Raw genomic sequence first — 26044 nt, forward strand, 5'->3', positions numbered from 1 at the left:
AGATCATCAAAGATTATCCAGTTTCCGATTACCGTTAATTATTTTTTGAGGTTATTTCAATATATGAATTTATTTCCAGTTTCTGATTTCCCGTTAATTATTCTTTGAGATTAGTTCTATACATTTGCATCAAGTTTTCGATTTCCTGTTAATTATTATTTGATAGTAGTTCAATACAGTTGCATCATGTTTTCAATATCTCATTAATTATTCTTTGAGTTATTTAAATGCATTTCCATCCAGTTTCTAATTTCCCATTAAATATTCTCTGAGATTAGTTCGATGCAATTGCATCCAGTTTATGATTTCCCGTTAATCATTATTTGATATTAGTTCCATTCAATTGCATCTGGTTTCCGATTTTCTGTTAATTATAATTTTTTTTAGGTTAGTTCGATGCATTTAGATCCAGTTTTTGATTTCTAGGTAATTATTCTTAGAGGTTAGTTCGATGCATTTGCATCCAGTTTCTAATTTCCCGGTAATTATTCTTTAAGGTTAGTTCCATTCATTTGCATCCACTTTTCGATTTCCCGTTAATTATTCTTTGAGATTAATTCAATACAGTTGCACCCAGTTTCTGATTTCCCGTTAATTATTCTTTGAGGTGAGTTTAATGTATTTGCATCCAATTACTGATTTCCCATTAATAATTCTTTAATGTTAGTTCAATGTATTTGCTTCCAATTCTTGATTTTCCGTCAATTATTCTTTGAGGTTAGTTCAACAGCAGGTGCAGCCAGTTTCCGATTTTCCGCTAATTATTATTTTTTATTTTTAGCTCAATGCATTTGCATCCAGTTTTTAATTTCTTGTTAATTATCCAATACCAACTTTTATTAATTCTTCTGTTGTGTCTATGCAAATATGACCTCAAAAAATAATTATACATGATTCACTATGTGGGATCATTAAAGATTATCTGATTTTCGGTTAACTATTTTTTTAGGTTAGTCCAATGAATTTGCACAAAACAACAATTGGCATGTACACAATTGCAATAGTTCTATAGATAGTAGCAACCTATAACCAATGGTACTATGGAAAGACCTGCAATGGTACTATGGAAAGACCTGAAAATAATTGAAGCTCCAAACCCCAACATCTCGATATAAATGGCTCAATTTCACAAACTTTTTTCCCATTACCAAAGGATCCTAAACCAATAGGTTCTTTCCACACTTTGGAATTTTTTATTCTCGAAGTGACTTGCATACACATATATTTCAAAATAGAATAGCTTGCATTCTTAATTCACCTCATTAATTGACATCTGAAAATCAATTTCTAACTATAGAATACGTAAATCCACATAGCTTCTGAAACAATTTGATCTAAGAATCTAAGAAACAAAATATAAACAATACCCACCATGATTCTGAAATGGGAGACGATTGAGTAGCTAAAAGAATGGCACGCGCTGCACCTGCATTAATTGTTGTTTACATACAGACTGATAGCGATAAATTAATAGACAAAGCAAAACTTTATGAACTGAAATGAAAATCTATGAATTGACAAAACTTTTTCTTCTTATTCATCAGAAAGAAATATCAAAACACTATTACATACTCGTATAGTCAAAGTAGAATATGAGTTGGAGCTTAGAAGCCTAAATCCATATTACATAATATTAGTATAGTTAATAAAAGTAGTGTCGGATTCGATCTTGTCGCTGACTCGACTTTTGACAAACTGTATTGCTTATACACTTCCGTGAGCTTCCTCGTATCTGCCTTCTAATGGGAAGTGACTAATGTAGAAACTTAGCATAAAATACTTAATGATGTTGCCAAGATGGTCGAGACCATGCACTTCCAAGAAATGAATCCATCTAGACTTCTAGTAGCATTAGATCCAAGGAACAAATCAGTAGCAATAGCAGTTGATGTACACCTGCAGTCAGTATAGACAATTGTGATACTGAAGAAAATAAATAAAAGAAAAAACAATAGTAGGTGAATATGGGTATTTGTATGCAAACATTATAAATATCTGAAACCGCGCTACATAATAGCGTAAAAAAAGTAACCAACAGTAGATAAGCAAGCTAGTAAATAATGTATTAGGCATGCATATATATGTGTGTGTGTGTGTGTGATGGTATACTATATTCATTAATGGTCTTGAACAGTCTGACAATGAAAATATTAAGGAAGCCGTGATAATCAGCACCAACAGCTACTCAAAAAGGGAGACATTAAATAAAATAGAAATAGAAAATGGAGGATTATTGTAGTAGTGATTGTTAAAAAGGAAAACAACATTTATAAAATTGATTGCAATATAACTAAGATAGGGTGGTAGTGGTGTTTATGTCATTTAACTGAGACAGGACTATAGGTTTGCTATTGTATCTTTCATACCTAGAGCCACTAATAACATCTTTTAGCTAAATGAAAAAACAACTTTCCGATATGTTGTAAAAGCAAGTGTTGGGAAAACAATGTTACATCACAGGATCTATGTAGCAACAACATAAAAATTGCAATAAAACATATATATATCTATACTTGTTTCCCCAAGCCCTAAAGAAACATTGAATAGTACCTTTCCTATATAGTTAGGAGTGTTGCAACATTCACACCTATATGCCAAATGAAGTGTATTTCCTTGCAACACTTTGTCTACGTGAATATTAATAACTCTATTCCAAACATTGCTAATGGAGACACTATTCCAAAACCTCTAACTATAGACACACACTCAAAGGCATGGCTGAGTTTAAGAGGTTTTTAAAAATATGATGTTTCTCCCTTGAGATTCAAACAGCTTTTCTGCCTTCACCATGTTTGCATTTTTTTTTGTAAATTTGTCCATTGCAACCTATCATATAATCGTAAAACCGCATATAAGTTAACCAAATTAAAAAGGGGAAAAAGAGTAGTATATAAAGAGGGAAAGGAACTTAAAGTCTTAAACACCTAACCTTGAAAGGCTCATTGTCTTGAAACTGATACCAGGAATGAAAATGAGCCAAACTGGAAATCCACTGCATTTAAGAGAATACGTAACTCACAATTTAAGCCAAGGAGACAAATAAACTTGTAAATGACTCATATATCACAATCTCACAGTGGAAGCTTCCTTTTCTAGTTTGTTCTCATATGAGAACACAATGTTGTAACCCAAGTTTCTGACCTATATCAAACACTATTAAACACTTACATGATACTCACATATTTCCTTTAAGCATTGACTAATCTACATAATCCATTTAAATCAAGAAGTAAAAAATGAAAAACAGTCTAGACTTACTAAACTAACCCATTTCTCTTTGCTTTCAAACACTTACATGATACTCACATATTTCCTTTAAGCATTGACTAATCTACATAATCCATTTAAATCAAGAAGTAAAAAATGAAAAACAGTCTAGACTTACTAAACTAACCCATTTCTCTTTGCTTTCTACATCCATCAAGGCAAAAAATAATCTAACTCTTCAATGCAATATCCAAAATAAACTAAATCGAACCAAAAACCAAATTACATTTCTTTCTTCACACAATTTCTGCCTCATTACTTACCCCAACGTCAGCTACAAAAAAAAAAACCAACAAACAAAAAACAATCATCAAATAAATCTAGTTATAAAAATAAACCATTCAAAACTACGTTAACGGGCTGAAGAAGAAACAACAAGCCAGCAGTTATCTTATGAGAAATAGGAACATTAAAACTCGGTTGCTTGCATCCAGTTTTTAGTTTGTGGGTCTCCTGATTTGAGCATAACCTGAGATGATAAAATAGTTAAAAGAAATCTTCAAAAAAGCAATAGAAACATTGTACAACTGAATAAGAACCAAAAAAATGAGAGAAAACGTTGTTTGGAGAGGAGTGTAAAACACAAAAAGCTGTCTCAAGTAAGGTGTTACGAACAAAAAGCCATATAAAGTCAAGCATTACAATGGGGCTCAAGATATATCTCTGCCACACCATGGGTTATTAGTCTATGTTCAAATCTCCTGATCCAAATATGAGGCATAGATAAGGGTCCCAAATCTTTTTTAAGTGATTGATAACCTATTGCAAGTCACAACACAATACAGACATAAGTATTTAGCCCAACTGCCCAACATTTGTGGGATCTGCACACTTGAAAATCAACAAAGACTTGACTCAAGCAAATATAATACACTACAACCATAGGCAGAACAGGACCATGCATCAGCTCTTAAAAGTAACTGAAACAAACAATCTCAAAAAGTAGTTAAACTAATCAACTAATGTGTGGGCAAGTCCAATTGAGGGTCAAATATTCACTGATCATAAAGTCCAAAGGTGAGTAATGACTGCAATTTAAAGGTGTAGAACATGGAGTAACTCAAGGATAAAAATAACTACAAAATGAGCAAATAATAGGTATGTACTTGACCTTCTAGAGTGGAGTGACAACATTTTTTTTGAGTGACAAAAATAAGATTAGTAAAGGGACAAAATAAGCGAGTAATGTAAACTCTGAAGGACTTGTTTTTAAAAAAATATAAAAATGACAGGGAAAAAGAGGATTAATATTAATAATTAATAAAAGAAAAAAATGGTGTCGTGCATGTGAAAAAACGGTTGCAATACCTTAAGGATGAAAGGCAAGTAAATATGCATACGCGCAAGGCCGACTCAACCCAAGGCGAGGCCTTAGGCGAAAGCTCTAACTTGAGGCTTTTTTCAAACAAATATTTTAATAGAGATTGCGTAAATGTAGAAAAAACAATACTACCTGAACTAAATCAGAATATGTAATTAGAGCATGTCGAATGATGTATGCAACAATATGATTGTCTAGAGTAGTTATGAGGTAAGTCGGATATGAGATAGAGGACTTCCTTTTCTTTTGTTCCAGTGGATACAAAACTAAATCAACACAATGGGTAGTTTTAGAAGGCCACCAAGTAGTAATGCATATGTGAGTTATAAGAAGGTCATTCCTTCATTTCCAATTCAAAATATACTGCCATCAAATGAGTCACATAAATTCTTACCTCCTTTGTGAGTGTTATTGTTGTCTCCATGTTGAATCCATCATTCATTCACAGCAGCTACTAAACAAAACCATAAGCTTAGTAAATAGTGGTAAAAAAGAATTATGGTTTGGTAAACCATATAAATATCAAAATCACACATAATCAATTGTCAATGTAATGTGAAACTTACGAAAAATAAGCTAAGACTCAATATTCAAAATGTCTCACCAACTTTGAGTAATGTGAAACTTAGATATTGTCTACTTGTCGGATCAATAAGCCAAATACTTCATTCCATCTCTTTTTGCAGGATCTAAATGCCTCTGAACTATGTAGAAGAACTGTAAGAATCACTATTATAGTTGGAAAAAACATTTATTGTTAACTCTAACAAAACTCTATTGCATGAACTTCTGATTCTTAACAATATATAGTATCAACTTTAGTAGAAATAATAAATCATTGACTTTTGGGAATCGGTATAGGGCATTTCTCAACCTTTTCTAGCAACAGCGTTGTAAACTTTTGAGCAATTCATATTTTATAATATTGCCCGTTGCTTACTTTCCGGTTTTGGACTCATGTCTGCACCCACTTAAATATATGAGTTTTATGATAGTGCGTGGCAAAATGTCAAACTATGAATACATCCATTTTTTCTGTTAAAACAAAAGTTTTTGTAGGTTGTTACCTACTTCCTAATAATTGCTCATCGGTAAAAGGTGTAAGAACTAAGGACAATATATCCTCATTCATCATTTAACACACTTTCTTAACCAATTTCTAGCATTATATACTCAATTATACATAATTTCAGACCCATTATATATAGCAAATGAAATGAAAGAAGTTCAAGAGTTAGAAAGGAAAAGGCAAATCCTTAGGGTAAACAATGATATCAAATTATAAAACGCCGTTCTGTATAATGTACTACTTCACATGTTTTCCATTTCAAGCTGCTGGAAATTTCCCTGTGAGGTTAGCTTCCTACTTGAAATTTCAAATAAGCAAGAACTCCAGGGGAAAAAAAACTTATTGTATTTTATTCTAATGCTTGAAAAATTAAGCGTAATTCTAAGGCTAAAGGCACTGTGGTTGGTGATATTTCAAAGCTCAATCTGCACCTGTGTTTTAACCTACCTCTGACATTACGTCACAATTTCCATTATCCGCTCTATAGACTTTCCCATGGCATCAAGATTAATTACAATATATATCAAGCCAACAACAAAATTCACAGCACACAAACTAAAACGAAACAAATAACATAGATAATCGTCCATCTAAATGAGGTAGTGAATTCATCGAAAAATAAATAAATGAGGTAATGATAGAGAAGTAATGATGGTTTCTAAGCTTGACAACATGACTTCCACTATGAACAACAAAATCCCAGTAATATGTCTCATGTACCCAGTCTTCTGACATTGACACCGCCCAACTCTCCGGTGGAGAACAGAAAATGTTAACCTATATATGGCTTCATTTTTTTAAGCTCTCTTAACAAATTCCGATATTAGGTAAGAACAACCCTTTTGGTTAGCCTTAGTTTCATACATCACCACAATTTTGTACGTGCACACCATTAATACAATAAGATGCAATTATAACCTCAAACTATGAGCATAGCTTGATAGGATGGCCTAAATATTTATCATTTTCCAAAAGCTAGGCAAGATTTCTTATGGTTCACACATATTTAAGATTAAAAACTCTCAACCAATTAAACTATGACGTTGCCTTCTAAAATGAGAAAGCAACTCACTTAAGGGATAACAAAAAAAAAGGGCTCCAAATAAAAGAGAGTTGTTACGTTGATCAAATATACTGGAAACTTTTACTCGGTCCTAGTTATGCAAACCCAATAGAAACACTTCCCTTAAGACAAAAAATCAATTTTCTATTCAAAATATGCCTTCTTGCTTCGTATTATTTTCTTCTCCCTGATCACATGCCTGGAAAGAAGAGTAATATTGATATTCCAACCTCGTCTTAGTACCACAACCAAGCGTTAACAATAGAATTCCTCAAGCAGATACATTAGACATGGACAACAATGAGCATGTTCAAATACGTGACTTGTTAAAAGCAAAATCAATAAGCCAATGTTATAATTCAAACTCTATTAATAGCTTGGATGATCAAATAATATGGGCCAAGGCATTACACAATAAAGCATAAAATTAATATTTAAGTTTGATAAATTAGTAGCTCACCTTGGCCAAATATCGCAGTACTCATTCTTGCTGAAGCTTTTACAGTGGCCAACTGATCCACCAAGTTCTCTTTGAAGATCCATTTGACGCAACATGAGTTATAAACAAAATGGCTTAAAAAATACTTCAATTCTACAAAAATAAAAAAAGCTTCACCTGATGCCAAGTCTAAGACTCAATCAATTTACTTTACGTGAAAAAAATTCTACCAGTCATAGTTCACTTTCCCCATTACCTTATATATATACTAATTCAATGAAATATATGTGCACATAGATAGTAAAACATCATTTGAACCTATTAATCATTGCTTAGTAGAGTTAATAGTTTCTCAAAGAATCAAACATGCAACAAATTAAATCAATTAGGTGGAACAAAAAAAATATAGAACTTTAAAATATATACAAATTCATAACTGAAGTAAGTTAAGTGAACGAATACACAATACCAAGAAATTCCAATTAAAAAACATACCCATTATTTTTCAATGGAAAGTGAAATATATTGACTTGAGCAGATACCGAATATGCACCAAATATGCAGGATGGTTAGATAGATTTTGCAAGGCATCAAAAAAGGGCTATGGAGAATGGAGAGAGAGTGATTGAACAGAAAGGGGTTTGGCGGGTTTTGGTTGAAGATGAAACGATTGTTGGATTAAGGTCAGTTTCTTTTTTGGAAATAAGGAGTCGTCAAGAGAATCTTTTATTTTATGTCCACCGTAATAGCACCCTTAAGATTTTATTTCCTACTTGAATTTGAATTGAAGAGCCTATTAGGTATCTTTTTTTTTTGTCTCCTATTTTCTCGTAATTAATAATGACACGTGGACACTACAATCGAATGGGATGTTAACTGTGGTCACCATAGCTATAATATACCATCAGATTAATTCTGGGAATAAGTAATCTTGTGTTCATCACGAGTGTTTCATAAACATGTGCTAGTCACGTGACAGCCTACCTCTGGAGATAACAGTTAGCCAAGTCATTAGGAACTGATATAGATAGTTCCTGAACAGAAGAAAACTGAAGAGGACGGTTCTTGATGATAATGAAGGAATTAGGATGACATATCTCTAAGAAGTTACCTTTTGGGCCTAATCTTCCCGTATATGACGGGTTATTATGATCTAAAAGGAAACATATCTCTGATATGATATGGTCCAGATTCAGACTTCTAAGAAGAGAGGATTCCTAATAGGAAAGCAGAGTCCGAGGATGAAACTTACAAGTAGTAAGGTTAGCCCAAACCCTCGGACTCCTAAGACTCCTCCTATATAAACAATAGGAATTCGCTCTTAGGAACTACACAAAATAGTGTTTGATTATTCTAAACAAATAGGAAGATACGTAGACAGCCACAAAGCGGTTCAACCCTGATTATTCAATCAACTCATCTCATTTCCCTCTTCCATCCCAAAGTTCTTCATCACGCGGCACAAAGGAGGATCGTAGGATACTCAGAAATTCCCCTATAGTTACTGTGAATACCTCGATTCTCATAGCAAGCTAAAGCTAGTGGTTCTCATAACAAAGGAAAAATGAACTCCGTCTAACTTCAAGAAACTATTTCCAAATGCTTTAAAACAATTGTACAAAGGAACTGCAAGGGAAAATATAAATATATGATGCCAATAAAGGTGGAACAACATGTTAAATGGATGATTGTCTTGGCAATGATAGCTATGGAAAGAATCAACCACGTACTGGAACTGCTGAGCATAGATTAAAAAAAGAACTCTGGAGCATAGATTTTTTATTTTATTATTTTTTTTTAATAAAAATACAGGTTTATATTTAGCACTTCAAATACGCATTAGACATTTATGCAGTAGGCCGGCATACAATAGTGCACAAACTTATTTATATTACAATGGCCTATGAACAACACACCACAAAAACATGAAAGAGCCCGATCCTACTCATCCGAAATTAGAAACATTTATGGTCACACTAAATTTGCCCTGCCTATAACCTATTTCAAGACGAAACTGGAAAAAGAGTGAGTTGGGAAAGAGCTTGACCCTAAGCATTACATGATCACCACCAACAATTCAAGTTGGGTGCGTTCATCATCAAGAAGCACCAACATTTATTTGCTAGTTGTCGTAAGGAGTCTTAAGTCCCGACTTAGTTAATATTTTTCTAGCACACCCAAACTAAAGGTTGCCCTTTGTACAACACAATTGCTGGAAAATGTGAAAGTGTATCATGGTTTTTTTTTAAATGGATTCAAAGAAATATAGTGGAAAATGATCATATGATAGAATACAATCATGAATGCATGTAATATATAAAAAATCCATACACCACCACAATCAATAAAACCAATAACACTTTTAGTAGTATTGAGCATTGTAATATATACATAAATTTCTTTGCTCACTGCACAAAGTTGATTGTAGTTTCAACGACAATGTCGAACTATACAAACTCACCATGTGCAAATGGTTGCCATCTTCTTTGATAGAAATTTCATATTGATGCAGCCGGTCTAATGTTGTACTACTCCCTATATTAGGAAAAAAAAATCGGACTCTGGAAAAATTGCAAAGACATGATTGAAACAGAAGAGGAAAAATTACCTTTGAGCTAGCCCGCCAATAAAATTGAAATTCAATGAAAAATTCCTTAACAATGTTAGAAATGGGGTTTAAACACTCTGAAAATGCGGTTTAGTAAGATGAACTACCAAGCACCAACAAAAATAGGGTAGCATTTCTTTTGAGTATAATTCCATGATTTACTTAGGTAAAAGATGTGTCATTTGATAGGGGAATTAGTGTTGTGCAATAACTACGACTGCAAAATACTTGGGAAGCCTTAAGCTACACAGGAGAAAATCGTCTTAAGCCTTGAAGTGACTTACCCGTGCATATCTATTTACAATGACATTTCAATACCATAATGGGTGGTGCTTGCTCCTTTTGAAAGGAATGCATCTAGTTCTGTGCTTTAGTCAAACACCTATGGGGCAGATTACTAAGGATGATTGGGTATTACACAAATTCAAGCTGGAGATATTTATTGTACAATAAAATGGAAATGAATGAAAAAATGTATATTTAGATTGGCTTGAGAATACCTTCAACATAAAAGTTCATAAGAATGATTGAACGCTATCCAAAGTTTATATTCATTTCCATCTTTGTATCACATTAACAAACACTAAACTTTAAAAGGATAATTAATTAAAAATGGTAATATTAAAGAAAATGGTAATAGACAAAGAACTTAAAAAAATAAAAAGGATATATGACTAACTTACCACTTGATGTCGTCTCTTTCGTGAAGAACCAGTGTGCAATTCATAAATTCGAAACATTCTGAGTATTAAATACAATTCCAATTGAAATTAAAAAATAATATATGTGTTGCTTAAATATGAAATATCTAAAGGAGAAGAAGAGAAAAGACAAACTTGGCGGATGATCGAGTTCTGGAGAACTAAGGGTTTTGAAGGGAACAAGTTTTTTTTTTTCCAATTCGTTGATTGTGAAGACCGAAAGATTTTCTCTTTGTTCGGTTTCAATAATTAAGATTGGTAATTAATATCTAATCCAACCTGCTGGGGGAGAAGTAGCCAAAGTGAGAACCCAGGTTTTTCACAATTAAGACCTTTAATTAATTCCTAATCCACATGGTGGAATGGTGGCCCTCGATTTATACCCCCTCAAATCGAATCCCAGCCGTAGGCTATCAAGACCGCCCTGTTTTGTTAAGTAGATGATAGAGATATGTGATGGTAGGACCTTAATTAGGTGAGCACAAATTAAATCTAGTCCGCACGAAAGACGTAACCTTCTAACTTTCTAAGCTAAGGATGCACATCAATCAATTGAATTAAGTCATTGGGTGGGCATGTCTTTTTCATTGTTATTGTCAATAAGTAGTGTAGATTGTAGACTTTCAGTGTTGAACACATAAGAATGCTATTCATGGATTTGCTTAACCAATATATGCATCTTCTTTAGTATTGAGTATTGAGGCTTACATGCATGAATGATAAAGCAACGATGATGACAGGGAATGGGCGGGGCAAATGAAAATGAAAAATTGATTGTTAGACAACAGTGGCAAACTTGTGCATGTCATAGGAGTTTTTTTGCTATGGATGCCAAGTAATCAAGATTAAGTTGGCAATATTATGATATTTTATCATAATTAATTGGTTTAATATTTATCTAAAATATCCCAAAAGGGTACAAAAAATCAAGCTTTTACTTGAAGCAAAATATATTAAAAGATCAAGTTTTTTAAAATGTTTAAAAATTTGTGCACAAAAAATCAAGCTTTTTACTTGAAGCAAAATTACTTGAAGCAAAATATCTTAAAAGATCCCGGGCGTAAACCCGGGTCCAAAATCTAGTCCACTAAAGACATAACCTTCTAACTTTCTAAGGCTGAGTCCAATGGTAGTAGCACTTTGTATCTGTAAAACCGGATAAACTAATGTTTTAGAGATAGAGAGAAGAAAAGGTGAGGCAATGGGGCACACTGCAAACCCACATCTTGTGCCACTTCAGAATGAAATTACTTAAAAAAAAAAAACAGAGAAAACAAGATGTGGTGGGGACACATGCCATATTGAGCCACTTCAACTAGCGCTTAATGAACTCTCTATCCCTCAAATATATAGGGAGTAAAATTGAGATGAGGGGGTAAAAACTGCCGGATTTGCCACCACTTGTTGTGGGATAAGGAGCCATTGGACTCAGCCTAACATAAGGATGCACACCGGCCAATCAATTGAATTAAGTCATTGGGTGGGCGTGTCTTTTTCATTGCTATTGTCAATAAGTAGTGTAGATTGTAGACTTTCAGTGTTGAACACGTACATAAGAATGCTATTCATGGATTTGCCTAATCAATATTTTGCTACAATCTTTGGTGGTTTCTTTGCCTTACTAATTTTTCTCTATATCATTCCACAGAAGAGAAGTAGGATTCTGAATATCAGAGCAGCTCCAGAACCAGTTGGGGCATGGCCTATTATAGGTCACTTGCCTATGTTACTTGGACCTAGATTACCCCATACTGTGTTGGGAAACCTTGGAGAGAAGTATGGATCAGCATTTACTCTCCGGCTTGGCATACATAAAGCATTAGTGGTGAGTAGTTGGGAGGTTGCCAAGGAATGTTTTACTACAAATGACCAAGTCTTTGCCACCCGCCCTAGCTTCAAGGCAGCCAAGATACTGGGCTATAACTATGCCCTATTTGGCCTCGCACCTTATGGGTCATATTGGCGTGAACTCCGTAAAATATCCGTGATTGAGCTTCTCTCAAATCATAGGCTTGAATTGCTGAAGCATGTTCGAGTATCTGAGGTTAGTACATCAATGAAAGAATTGTACAAGGTGTGGACAGAAAACTGCAGTAATGGAAACGGATCTGTTTTGGTGGAGATGCAACGATGGTTTGGTGACTTGACACTAAATATAAGTGTTAGGATGGTTGCTGGTAAGCGATACTTTGGTACTAGTTCTATTTTGGACGACAAGGCAAGGCGAGTCTCACAGGCCATAAAAGATTTCTTCCGTTTGACAGGGATGTTTGTGGTGTCGGACTTCGTTCCTTTCCTTGGGTGGCTAGATTTTCAGGGCCACGAGAAAGCCATGAAGAGAACCGCTAAGGAAGTGGATTATATACTTGGGGGATGGTTGGAGGAACATCGACGAAATAAACTTGGTGGTGGAACAAAGGTGCAGCAAGATTTCATGGATGTGATGTTGTCTATTCTCAAGGACGAAAAGTTCTTTGGTTATAATGCCGATGCTGTCACAAAGGCTACTTGCTTGGTAAGTTGGTATGCATTACGTTATTCTTCTTTGCCCTCCTGCTGTAATTTTCTTTACCATTTTATGTAAGTAGAAAAACACTTCAATTAGTTTTACTTCAAAATCAGTAAATTAACTCGAAAAGAAAATGAAAAACAGATAGAACCTCATAGAGATGGAACTTTTCATTCATTCGAACACAACTAGCTACTTTTCCACGAAGCTTGTATCTCCACTAAGTAGTTTGGACTCTCAGACGAATTTTTATTTGCAAAACGAAAAGCCGCTGCATGTAAATCGAGTCCTATATAATCAGCCTACATTTCTTGGAGTTTCTGCAGAATATGTTGTTGGGTGGGACGGATACCACAATGATCACCTTGACATGGGCTCTCTCGTTACTACTGAACAACCGGCATATTTTGAAGAAGGCGCAAGCTGAAATTGACACTCAAGTTGGAAAAGATACACAAGTTGATGAATCAGATATAGTGAAACTTGTGTACCTCCAAGCAATCGTCAAGGAAACATTGCGTCTTTATCCAGCTGCTCCACTATCTGCACCACACGAGTCTAATAAGGACTGCACCATCGCTGGCTACCACATCCCAGCTGGGACGCGCTTGATAACAAATGTATGGAAGATTCAACGAGACCCACGTGTATGGTCCAACCCTAGTGAGTTTCAACCAGAAAGGTTTCTCACTGATCAAGCAAATGTCGACGTTAGGGGCCAACATTTTGAACTCATTCCTTTTGGATCCGGTAGACGATCCTGCCCAGGAATCTCGCTTGGGCTACTTGTGGTGCAATTGGCATTAGCACGTTTGCTACAAGGCTTTGATTTCGAAACACCATCGGATGCATTTGTGGACATGACTGAGAGCGCAGGATTAACTAATCTCAAAGCAACACCTCTTCATGTCCTAATTACACCGCGTCTCCATTCAAGCCTATATTAATATGCATTAATTGGTTCAAGTTATAATAAGTTGTTTCTTCAATCGAGTTAGGCTATGTTTGATAGGAGCTGTGGCAAATGCAAATTTTGTCACCATTTGCCACTGGCAAATTTGCTATGTCGGCTATATGACAATTGCAAATAACTCATGGCAAATTTAAATTTGCCACTGTTTGATGATACTATGGTAAATATCATTTGTCCTTATTTGCAACCATTTGCTGCTGTTTGATTGTCCAAATTTGCCACGGCAAATATTTCATTTTTTCATTTTTTATGCTTTTAAAATATTTAAGATTTAAAAATTATAGCTACTCTTATTTGTAAATTTATTTTATTTATATATAGTTCCATTGAAATACACAATGTTAATCTCTTAGCTACTACCGCCGTATGCAAGGCACAAGTTTACTGTGTAGATGGATTTGATAAAACGTTTAAAGTCAAAATCCCAGGTGAATCTCCTTTTGAAGCTTCCAAATCCAAAATGAAAGGTTCATATAATGGGACAATTTTTGAAGCTTCCAAATCCAAAGTGAAAGGTTCATATAATGGGATAGTTTCAACACTTCATGTGCATGTCTCCAACATTACAAAATTAATCGTCCCTAATTTCTAATATTTTTCTAAACCGTAATTGAAAAGTTTCCAACATTCAGGTACTCAGTAGTGAAAGGTCTAAAAATCGGCAAAGGTGCTCTCGAGTGTGCAGTTTGTTTAAATGAATTGGAAAATGATGAAACACTTAGATTGTTACCGAAATGTGATAATGTCTTTCATCCTGAATGTATTGATGCTTGGTTAGCTTCACATACTACTTGTCCAGTTTGTCGTGCTAATCTCACACCTGATTCAAATCATCCAGCAACAGATGGTAATGAAGTCACAGAAGCACAAAATCAAGATTCCTCTAAGCGAAAGAGAGAGAGACAAGTGGACGCTAGTGATGTATTTGGGCAAGTTGAGCGCAATGAATCTTTGTGAGACACCGCGGACAGTCGAACATTTCCTGTGCAAACAAATACAGTTATTTGGGCCATCTGTCATGAACGTATGAAACTACAGTCGGTACCCTAAAACATATTGCAAATATCAATCCTTAAAATAGAAGGTGCACGTTGTGAAGTCTTCTTCTGGATATTTCGAACTATCTATTGTTATACATGAGATGATACATTTGAGAACAAAGAAATGAGTTGGCCCTTTCTTATTAAGGTATAATCCAACTCACAGACCAATTTCTTTCGCTATGAAGTAATTAACATTTCTCAGTATGCATCGAAAAAGTTTCTTTCAGATCTCTTCATGTTCCTTCTGTGAATTCTTGGCAGCTTCTCCTCACCTTAGCTCATTCTCAACCATGTAAGCTAGCTCCTTACCTTAGCTCATTCTCAAACATATTCAGTATACTCTTAGCTCCTCCTCAAAGGCTCAAACATGCCGATTGTTAAGTGTGACGATAAGGCACGACAGAACAGGAGCGTGTTTTTCGGTGAAGGACCGGATGTTATAAGAAAGTTGGACCTCCATGTGAATAGAAAAATAAGAACACAGTACCAAGTTCATAATACATCGAGACAATGAATGCAGTGGTGATTAAGAAGCTTTGCTACCAAGCTGACAGGCTCTGGAACAAGTGCAGATGTTATACCATTCCAAAAATGGAATGTGTATGACCCATCCAAAATCTTTAGGAGGAGAGCATATTGCTGAGCTGTTGAAGTCTCATCAGCTGGCGCTGCGAAATATCTGTTAACAAAACGGGATTGAGGTAGAAACACAACTGAGTAACAGAGAATGAAAAAGCGAAGCCATGATAGAACCCTAAAATATATGTCCCGTGTATAGGCATCAATGGTAGAGAGATGGGAATCCATGAGTCAGTGACCATGTTATCTAATTTCCATATTCATGGAAGTCATTACAAATGACTACGGGAGTACGGGCCTGGTATTTGGTGAAGGTGATAGTTTCATTATGGAGCTTTCAATATATGCACACTCAGGTATTTGGCCATATTTAATTAAAAGTGTAATGAAAGCAAGATGAACTTTGGAGTCAAATTAGAGGAAGCTAGACAACATCTCGCTTAAAGAAACATAAAACACTTTCAATTTGAGAAAGGGCTAGCTTTATACAAAATCTTCGCCTGGAATAAGCATGTGACTTACCGAATCAGCTTCTTTAAGTTAGCAGAAATCCATACAGTACAAACTTCTCTAGCGTAGCAAAACTTGAGTAGCGATACTAGTATTATTCATTAGGTCAATGGATTAGCAATACATTCCTCCTAAGACTTAAGAAGTAGAGCTAGAAAAAAAAAAAATCAGTAAAGTGTCTCAGAATTCCAGTGTGTTTCTTCCTCCCAAGACGATCTAGGCATTTCATAAAAGAGAAGAATGATCACACTATGTTCATGGTTGAATGATGAAAAAAAATAGGATAAGGTCATAAGGATAAGAAAAAGGATACAACTGAAAAAAGAAAAAACACTCTCAAATAGCATTTAGAAGGGACACTATTTGATATTATTTTTAAATTAATAGCTGGAAAATCAAGAGAAATGAGTAAAGCTGTAAAGCTAAAGGGTTTGCTCATACTAGGTAATACCTGTTTAAATATAGTACTGGTCCCAGATCCCTTGCAGTCTTAAAAGGATATGGCAGCAACAAAACTGAACAAACCAACTTCATTCCAGCCTGAACAACACAAAGAAAACATAAATACTTCTGGTGAAGAAAGCAGAAGCAGATAAAAGCATCCACTTCCTCATGCAGAGCATACCTTGCTCCACAGATTCCCTTTTATATTCTTATGTCCTTCTTCCTTATATCATCTGTCTTCATTCACCTAAAAGTACAGCAGCAACAGCACAGCAGCACAATGGTCCTAGGAACTATAACCCTTCGCTTATTTCTCCTATACCATTGGTACCACATTATAGCCTGCATGATTGTCAGCATCATGGTAACTGCAGTTAATTTACGCCCTTCGTCAGTCGGCATTCTACCTAATTAAATGGACAATCATGCATGAGACGAAATAAGACAAAGAGAAAACATGGAATGAGCAAAGAATGACAACAATTTAATTTACCAGTAAAGAAACCAAATTCATAACCCAATCAAAAGCATGTCAGCTAGATTACTAACACAAGCGACAAAAAAATAACTTTATACCAAATGCAACTACAATGAATCCAAATCTAATGAATTATCCAATTACTTATTAAATTGAACAAAAAGGCAGAAAACATTATTTGGGCATTCAATAATTGACTTTGTACATGAATTAATTATCAAAAAGATTACAAGTTACAAGTTGCAGCATACATTGAGCAAGGTCTATAATGTGGGAGGATTGTCTATTTTTTTAGAATCAACTAAACCATTGTAAGCAAAGAGAAATTAAATACACAAGACCTGGGTTAGCATCAAACGAACTCATCAGTTAACGTGATCAATTCAACCAAGTGCATATAATATAAAACCTCAACTATCAATACCAATCATGAACAATAATCCTTACAAGTTATTGACTACTGAATAATCCAAGAAATGATTCTTAAAGAAAGTATACAAAATATTGTTGCTTAAGATGACCCAATTAAAAATTCCATAACACATGTTAAACCCGAATTTCAACAATTTAATCAACGCTAACCTGGAATGGGTCGATGTCGAACCTTTATTTGAGTTGTGAATAAATGGAATTTGACAAATAACATAAAAAAAGTTACAATTTGTTTTGGCACCTAACCCTAAACCTAATAGAGACAAATAGAAAGAGAGAAGAAGAGAGATAAACGAACCTGTTGAGCTTCCTCGGAAAATCGCAGTTCTCTGGGTTTTTTTATTTTATTTCCTCTAGAAAGAGAGACGAAGTGGGTTAGAGAGATGTTATCGGGCTTTTTTTTTTTTTTTGTTGTGGCAAATTCACGTGTTATTTTGGCGTGGGAAAATTTGGTTAGCTCACCCCTATGTAAATTTTGTCACGCAATGCCAAATCCAAGAGTGGTAAATTTTCTAAATATTTTCCACTGGGTTAAAATCCTATCAAACAGCGGCAAATTGCTGATTTTTTGCATTCACCAATCACAACAACTTTCTTTATCTGCCTTGGTTTGAGTCCAACATCAGTAACACTAGGAACCTGTACAAAACAAACATTAGATAATTAGATGAATAAAAATTGAAAAGAATAATTCAATCCATACTACATTCCAGCACGGAAAATAAAATGAAGTATGTATTAGAGAATGAAAGAGAAAAGAGACTGAACCAATGCAATAAATGGCACTGAACCAACTAATTACCTTAGATGTCAAATGTTGTGCAAAGAAGGCATGAACAAGACCTTTTGAAGTGCTTGAGAGGACCAGTTCGTCGGACACTTTTGCTTTCTGCAATTGGCGTATCTCAGTATAACCTCATAGTAAGATAAATTAAAAATGAATTGTATATACGTAGCATCTCAAAAAATAAATTATTGAAATAAATATCAGGAACTAATTTTGAACGTCGGTGTTATACTCAATAATATTTTGAGAACTGAAACTTGGAAGCGTCGGGACTACAGTCAACAATGTATCAATAATATGACTCTCTCCTTGTCAACGAGGATCAATAAGGAAAAAAATATTTGTTCTTTCCTTATCCGTGCACACATACACACACAAAGAAGAGAGAGGGAGGGCAAAAGAAAACCACAATAAAGCAAAGAAAAGTGCGGGTACCTTCAAAACACCAGCATAACCTCCAAAGATGTAAGCCCTCCTCAATTACGCCAAGACATGCATGGTCTTTGAGGCATATTTGTAGCAGTTTTTTTTTGCTTGTTGTCTAGCAACTTTTATTATTTCACGTGCTTCGGATAAGGAACCAAGTCTATCTGTTCTTTGAAGAGAACTCATTCAAGGTTTACGCCTCTCAACAATGTCTAAAGCCCACTGGTGTGCAACTTTCAATAATTCTTCAGGAGATACAACAGCATCGATAAGACCTAGCTTCTTCCCTTCTTCGGACATAATCAACTTTGACATCTAAGAAAGAGTACAATACCATTCAGTCATGGAAACAGATGTGATTGCTATTGTATGGGTACACAAGTAATAAGTGAAATAAATGACACATTTTGTGAAACAGATGTGATTGCTATTGTATGGGTACACAAGTAATAAGTAAAATAAAGGACACATTTTGTGTCAGATGTACATATAGTCATATAAGGCATTTTAAAGAAAGTATGATTATTGTTGCAGCTTAAAAAGTGAGAAAAATTATCAACATAAAACTCCATACAAAATGTGATTTTCCTGGAAAGGTCAAGAACTGAAAAACATATTTACAAAGATAAACAGAATAGCTAACAATTCAATACGCGCTAGTCATTACAAAGAGATGAAAGATACTCAATATGCACAGTTACAACAACAACAACTTATAGCAACCAGAAAATATGGCGGATATGTTGAATATTTCAAGTGCGGAGTGTTTTACATTCAGAATCTTATTCTAGGTGAAACGATTGGGATCTGTTCTCAATTGACAACAATGAACAGGAGAAAATGACAAATGTTGACCCTAATAGTGAATAAAATCATAATTTTTGGATAATTGGATAAATAGAGTGAGCAAATTCTTTTTCAAAGAGCAGCATAAGTTAAAGACTTCCATATTTAGAGTTGGATTAGAATGGGGAGCAGGCTTACCAACATCATTTCAACAGCTTTTGACAACCCTATGAGCCTTGGAAGTAGTTGAGTGCCTTAAAAAGTAAGGAAATGTTTAGTGGCGTATACGTTCACAAGAAATAATAATTTCATAACAATTGATGACATTGGCGAATAGCCAGGGAATAGAGAAAGGAGATGTACCTCCAAATTCAGGAATAACCCCGAGCATCAGCTCTGGCAAACCTAGTTGAACTCTTGGTATGGAAATGCGAGCATGGCATCCATTCATGAGATTGATTTAAAGATGCAATTAGAAATGATTCTGAAAATTAGATTCATAATAAAACGATATAGACGCAGTTAATAATCACAAACCAGAGCCAATTCTAAGCCACCTCCAAGTGCAAGACCTTGAATAGCGAAAGAATGAAGGTTTTGCCATCCGTTGAGCAAAGCAACATTAAATCGTTATATACTTCGGTGCAAAGAAACAAGAAAAACAAAAAGACATAAAAGAGAATAACCTTCAACTATGTTAACCAAAAACTCGACGGATACATCGGGGAAGAGCCGAAAGATCCTGCCGGTCCAAAAAAAAAAATCTCAATAGGCAAAAAAAAACCAAAAGTACCATTACTTTCAAGCGCAGAGTAAGATGTTTAAAGAAGTACCAGTCTTGTGAACAGTCCTAAACACCACCAAAAAATGTCCCGTCCTCACCTTTGATGCAACAAGCGAAGAAAACACAATAAAAACCAGGATGCAAATATTACTGCAAAACTTAACAGTCACATTCCAGAAATACTGCTGAAGATTAAAAGAGTCGGGAAACATGTACACATTCATTGGTGAATTCCAATTTCAATGACGCAGAAACACAACTAAGATGTAAAATGAGAGTCAAGGCAAAGTAGGTTTTTGGTTATGTTTCACTATGATTCCCCTAACTTTATCTTCCACCAAAAGTCCAAATCCAATAATAACTCGTTTTTTTTATAAACAATTGTATTCTTGATTAATCTGAAAATAAAAATAAAAATATGCTTTAACAACACTTCCTTTCTTCAATCCACGAATAGGAGCTAAAGCGTTAACAGGTGGATTAGAGATCTTGATTACTGCTACTCCATCGCTTCCAACTTCCATCGTTACACCAACTTTCCCCATTCTTTCGATGGACTTCTATGTGATGAAGTCATCGTTGGATCTCCTGTGCCACGTAGGGAGTGATGCGGCGGTTAGGGCATGTTGGAAGAGAGATTAGAAAAGATCTGATCTCATGGATCCAGACGTTATGGATGGAAGTAGCATACCAGGTGGGAGTCGTTCTTTTTGCCATGTCACAACTTGTTAAAATACAATGACAACCATTGGATGGAGGCACTGTAGGCCCCATACAATTGCTTTTTAGGCTGAGTCCAATGGCTCCCTATCCCTTTAAAAATAGAGCTAAAGTCAACAGATTTTACTCTCTATCATTAATTTCCTCTTTATACATACAAAGGATTTTACTCTCTATATAGAGAGTAAAATAGAGATAGAGAGTAAAATCCTTTGTATATATACATAGAAAAATAATAATAGAAAGTAAAATATGTTGACTTTAGCTCTATTTTATTGACTTTAGCTCTACTTTATTGACTTTAACACTACTTTTAAAGGGATAGGGAGTCATTGGACTCAGCCTTATTAGATAGAAGATAAATAGAAGATATAGCGTCTGTGGAAAATGTGATTATGCTTTGTATTTTTCTTGACTTTTATTTGTCAATTTTTTTTTATGCAGTAATTTATTTATTTGTCAATTTACTATCTATATACTTGGAGATTTTTAGGAGATTTTTCTTTCCTAGGTGGCACTCTAATATAATATGAAAAATCATCTTTTATCTCTCCTAGGTGGCTTCCTCTCATAAAAGTCTATCCAAGCATTCCAAGTCTAGAAACATATTTCCGAAAAAATAGAATATTTTAGGTAGAACTAGATTTTTTGGGATCTTTTATATATTTTGCTTGATGTATAAATAATAGATAATAATGCAAGCACAAAATCTGATAAATTTTAGACTCATAATTGTCTATTATCTGATAAAATTAAAGTGAAATTGACAACTTATAATGCAAACACACAATTTTGTTAAAAATCCTCTAATATACAAAAAGTTTCAAGTTTTAATCAACTACACATTTGGCGGCAACCCCCATTACGCCATTTTTACATGTTCTCTTTTAACACCCCCTCAACAATAGATCGTTTATAAAACTTTCTATCCCAATTATTACCAACATTCCTATGTACTATAATAACTCTACAAGGCTTTTACCTAGCTTCCAAAAGACTTTTAAAATATCGAAGGCATATAAACCCCGTTATTTTACTCCGTCTCTATCTTCTAGTATGAGATCCTAAATTTCATATTGATTGTAACACGTACCCTAGTTCTTATATAACTCACTAGAAAGTAGGGTACATGCATACACACCGACTCTTTTGAAACTTGCTCAACAATCATAACTATATATATAGGGATTTTATATTAAATCGTGAATCCGGTTTTAGTCGCTATCTCGTTTTAATTTCCTTACAAATTGTTTTAACAACTTGTTTTAATTAAGTTTTAAAAACCCGTTTTAATTTCCTAATAAATTGTTTTAATTAAGTTTTAAAAACTCCATTTTATATATATATATATATATATATTATATTACAGTATTGAAAAATTATAAATTCATAAATTTAATTGGAATATGTTGTAATTATTGTGGCAAGAATTATGATTTTTGGAATTTTTAACTATGAATAAATGTGTAAATCTCATAGTGGATGTCACATCAAATCGAAAGGATTTTAGGAAAATCGTTTTCGGTGGAAACTATTGTTTTTAGCAATTTAGTTTTTTGTCTCATATTTTTTTTTTTTCGTAAGTAGCTATATTGTTTAGGAAAAGTTGAAGACTTTGTGAAACTCTAGATGGGATTGTTTCTTTATTTATATCATACTTTTTATAATTAGTAATAGAGTTTAGAAAAAATTGGAGTATCTACGAGTGCTCAAAAAAAAAATAGATTGGTGAGAGTATAACTATAATATATACTAGCTTGTAAGCCCGTGCATACGCACCGGCTCTTTTGAAAACATTTAGATTTTTTTTAGAAAATTGAAACTACCATTTTAGTTGCTAACCCGTTTTAATTTTTTAACAAATTATTTTAAATAAAGTTTTAATTAAGTTTTAAGAACCCGTTTTTTCAATTGGGAGAGAGATTATGTTTTAATAGGAGAATAATTCCCGTTTTAATTAGATATGCTATATTTTCCCTTTTCAACATGAGAGAAATTCCTATTTTAATAGGAGAATGATTTCCGCTTTAATTAGAAGTGCTAGAATTTGTTTTAATAGGAAAGGAATTCCCGTTATAATAGGAGATGAATTCCCGTTGTAAAAAAAGATTTTCATTTTTCAAATAGGAGAAAAATTCCCGTTTTAATAGGAGATGACTTGGAATTTTGATAGAGCTTGAAAAATACCACTTGTGGGAGCTTTAATATTAAGATTAGGCCCGTGCATACCCACCGGCTCTTTTGCAAACATTTAGATTTTTTTTAGAAAATTGAGACTATCGTTTTAGTCGCTAACCCGTTTTAATTTTCTAACAAATTATTTTAAATAAAGTTTTAATTAAGTTTTAAAAACCCATTTTTTCATTTGGGAGAGAGATCATGTTTTAATAGGAGGATAATTCCCATTTTAATTAGATATGTTAGATTATCCCTTTTCAATAGGGGAGGAATTCCTATTTTAATAGGAGAATGATTTCCGCTTTAATCAGAAGTGCTAGAATTTGTTTTAATAGGAAAGGAATTCCCGTTATAATAGGAGAGGAATTTCCGTTGTAAAAAAAGATTCCCGTTTTTTAAATAGGAAAGAAATTCCCATCTTAATAGGAGATGACATGGAATTTTAATAGAGTTAGAAAAATACCCTTTCTGGGAGCTTTAATATTAAGATATAGATCTAAGGAATTGGAATATATCGTAATTATTATGGCCGGAATTGTGAATTTTTGAATCATTAACCATGAATAAATGTCTAAATTTTACAGTGGATGGCGCATCAAATTGAAAGGGTTTTAGGGAAATCGTTTTTGGTAGAAACTATCGTTTTCGGTACTAGCAATTTAATTTTTTGTCTCCTATATTTTTTTTCCGTAATTAGTTATATTGTTTAGGAAAAGTTAGAGACTATGTAAAACTCTAGATTGGATTGTTTTTTTGTAATTAGCTATAATATTTATGAAAAGTTAGAGACTCTCTGAAACTCTATATATGGTTGTTTTTTCGTAATTAGTTATAGTTTATATAATACTTTTTTATAATTAGTAACAGAGTTTAGAAAAATCTGGAGTCTTTGTGAGTATTCCAAAAAATAGATTGGTAAGGATATAGCTATAATATATACCTAAGGATAAAGATAAATATTTGTTTCCTATTTTATCTCATATTTTTTCTTAATTAGCCATGACATGTGGACACTTTAGAAACGCTTCCTCAATTGAATCAATTGAATATATATATATATATATATATATATATATATATATATATATATATATATGACAAATTTATGAATTATTTTTAGAATTTTTAACTATGAATAAATGTGTAAATCCCACAGTGGATGGCGCACCAAATCAAAAGTGTTTTAAGAAAATCGTTTTCGGTGGAAACTATTGTTTTTAGCAATTTAGTTTTTTGTCTCATATTTTTTTTTCGTAAGTAACTATATTGTTTAGGAAAAGTTGGAGACTCTATTAAACTCTAGATGAGATTGTTTCCTTATTTATATCCTACTTTTTATAATTAGTAATAGAGTTAGAAAAAACTTGAGTCTTTGCGAGTGCTCAAAAAAATAGATTGGTGAGGGTATACCTATAATATATATCTAAGGAATTGGAATATGTCATAATTATTGGGGCCGGAATTGTGATTTTTGGAATCCTTAACCATGAATAAATGTCTAAATTCTACAGTGGATGACGCATCAAATCAAAAGGGTTTTAGGGAAATCGTTTTCGGTGGAAACTATTTTTTCTAGCAATTTAATTTTTTGTCTCCTATATTTTTTTCCGTAATTAGTTATATTGTTTAAGAAAAGTTAGAGACTATATGAAACTCTAGATGAGATTATTTTTTCGTAATTAGCTATAGTGTTTAGGAAAAGTTAAAGACTCTGTGAAACTCTAGATGTGGTTGTTTTTTTGTAATTAGCTATAGTTTATATAATACTTTTTTATAATTAGTAACAGAGTTTAGAAAAAATTAGAGTCTCTACGAGTATTCAAAAAAATATATTGGTAAGGATATAGCTATAATATATATTTAAAGATAAAGATAAATATTTGTTTTCTATTTTATCTCCTATCTTTTCTTAATTAGCCATAACACGTGGACACTCAAAAAACGCTTCCTCAATCGAAGAGGGTAGAGCTATATATATATATATATATGACAATTATTGTGGCAAGAATTATGATTTTTGGAATTTTTAACTATGAATAAATGTGTAAATCCCATAGTTTATGGCGCATCAAATCGAAAGGGTTTTAGAAAAATCGTTTTCGGTGGAAACTATTGTTTTTAGCAATTTAGTTTTTTGTCTCATATTTTTTTTTCCGTAAGTAGCTATATTATTTAGGAAAAGTTGGAGACTCTGTGAAACTTTAGATGGGATTATTTCCTTATTTATATCATACTTTTTATAATTAGTAATAAAGTTTAGAAAAAATTGGAGTCTCTGCGAGTACTAAAAAAAATAGACTAGTGAGGGTATATCTATAATATAGATATAAGGAATTGGAATATGTCGTAACTATTGTGGCTGAAATTGTGATTTTTGGAATCATTAACCATGAATAAATGTATAAATCCCATAGTGGATGGCGCATCAAATCGAAAGGGTTTTAGAAAAATCGTTTTCGGTGGAAACTATTGTTTCTAGCAATTTAATTTTTTGTCTCTTATATTTTTTTTTTTCTGTAATTAGCTATATTGTTTAGGAAAAGTTAGAGACTATGTGAAACTCTAGATGAGATTGTTTTTTCGTAATTAGCTATAGTGTTTAGGAAAAGTTAGAGACTCTGTGAAACTCTAGATGTGGTTGTTTTTTCGTAATTACCTATAGTTTATATAATACTTTTTTATAATTAGTAACAGAGTTTAGAAAAAACTGGAGTCTCTGCGAATATTCAAAAAAATATATTGGTAAGGATAAATATTTGTTTCCTATTTTATCTCATATTTTTTTTTAATTAGTCATGACACGTGGACACTCTAGAAACGCTTCCTCAATTGAAGAGGGTAAAACTATTATGTGTGTGTGTGTGTGTGTGTGTGTGTGTGTGTGTGTGTGTGTGTGCAATTATTGTGGTAAGAATTATGATTTTTGG

At 33.5% G+C, this 26044-nt stretch overlaps 1 protein-coding gene, 2 long non-coding RNA genes and 1 pseudogene across 23 annotated transcripts; 1 reads left to right on the forward strand and 3 right to left on the reverse strand.

Annotated features, from left to right (window-relative positions):
- Nucleotides 1–1514: 1514 nt before the first annotated feature.
- LOC147491068 (uncharacterized) lies at nt 1515–10980 on the reverse strand. 18 transcript variants are annotated; one of them, XR_015198725.1, is made up of 11 exons: nt 10604–10980; nt 10451–10508; nt 10268–10328; nt 7655–9694; nt 7181–7312; nt 5193–5287; nt 4983–5039; nt 3494–3736; nt 2930–2992; nt 2551–2826; nt 1515–1896 (listed from the first exon to the last, which is right to left on the reverse strand). It is a non-coding gene; the product is annotated as an uncharacterized LOC147491068 (long non-coding RNA). The 18 variants fall into 18 exon arrangements; XR_015198726.1 differs by having other exon boundaries at nt 9621–9694; nt 10451–10903; XR_015198728.1 differs by having other exon boundaries at nt 7181–7249; nt 9621–9694; nt 10451–10901.
- Nucleotides 10981–11912: 932 nt separating this feature from the next.
- LOC147491069 (cytochrome P450 CYP82D47-like) lies at nt 11913–14140 on the forward strand. 2 transcript variants are annotated; one of them, XM_086566095.1, is made up of 3 exons: nt 12027–12645; nt 12733–12983; nt 13304–14140. In XM_086566095.1, exons 1-3 carry the CDS (start codon nt 12027–12029, stop codon nt 13922–13924), a joined length of 1491 nt encoding a protein of 496 aa, XP_086422221.1. In that variant the 3' UTR covers nt 13925–14140. The 2 variants fall into 2 exon arrangements, with proteins under 2 accessions (XP_086422220.1, XP_086422221.1); XM_086566094.1 differs by having other exon boundaries at nt 11913–12983.
- LOC147491070 (uncharacterized) lies at nt 12008–17867 on the reverse strand. 3 transcript variants are annotated; one of them, XR_015198717.1, is made up of 5 exons: nt 17735–17857; nt 16708–16933; nt 16534–16622; nt 13129–15672; nt 12008–13034 (listed from the first exon to the last, which is right to left on the reverse strand). It is a non-coding gene; the product is annotated as an uncharacterized LOC147491070 (long non-coding RNA). The 3 variants fall into 3 exon arrangements; XR_015198718.1 differs by having other exon boundaries at nt 12008–15672; nt 16708–16894; nt 17735–17867; XR_015198716.1 differs by having other exon boundaries at nt 12008–15672.
- Nucleotides 17863–20764, reverse strand: LOC147491071 (peroxisomal fatty acid beta-oxidation multifunctional protein AIM1-like; annotated as a pseudogene).
- Between the last annotated feature and the right edge of the window lie 5280 nt (nt 20765–26044).

Source organism: Coptis chinensis, chromosome 6 (genome assembly GCF_015680905.1).
Source record: "Coptis chinensis isolate HL-2020 chromosome 6, ASM1568090v1, whole genome shotgun sequence".
Taxonomy (NCBI): domain Eukaryota; kingdom Viridiplantae; phylum Streptophyta; class Magnoliopsida; order Ranunculales; family Ranunculaceae; genus Coptis; species Coptis chinensis.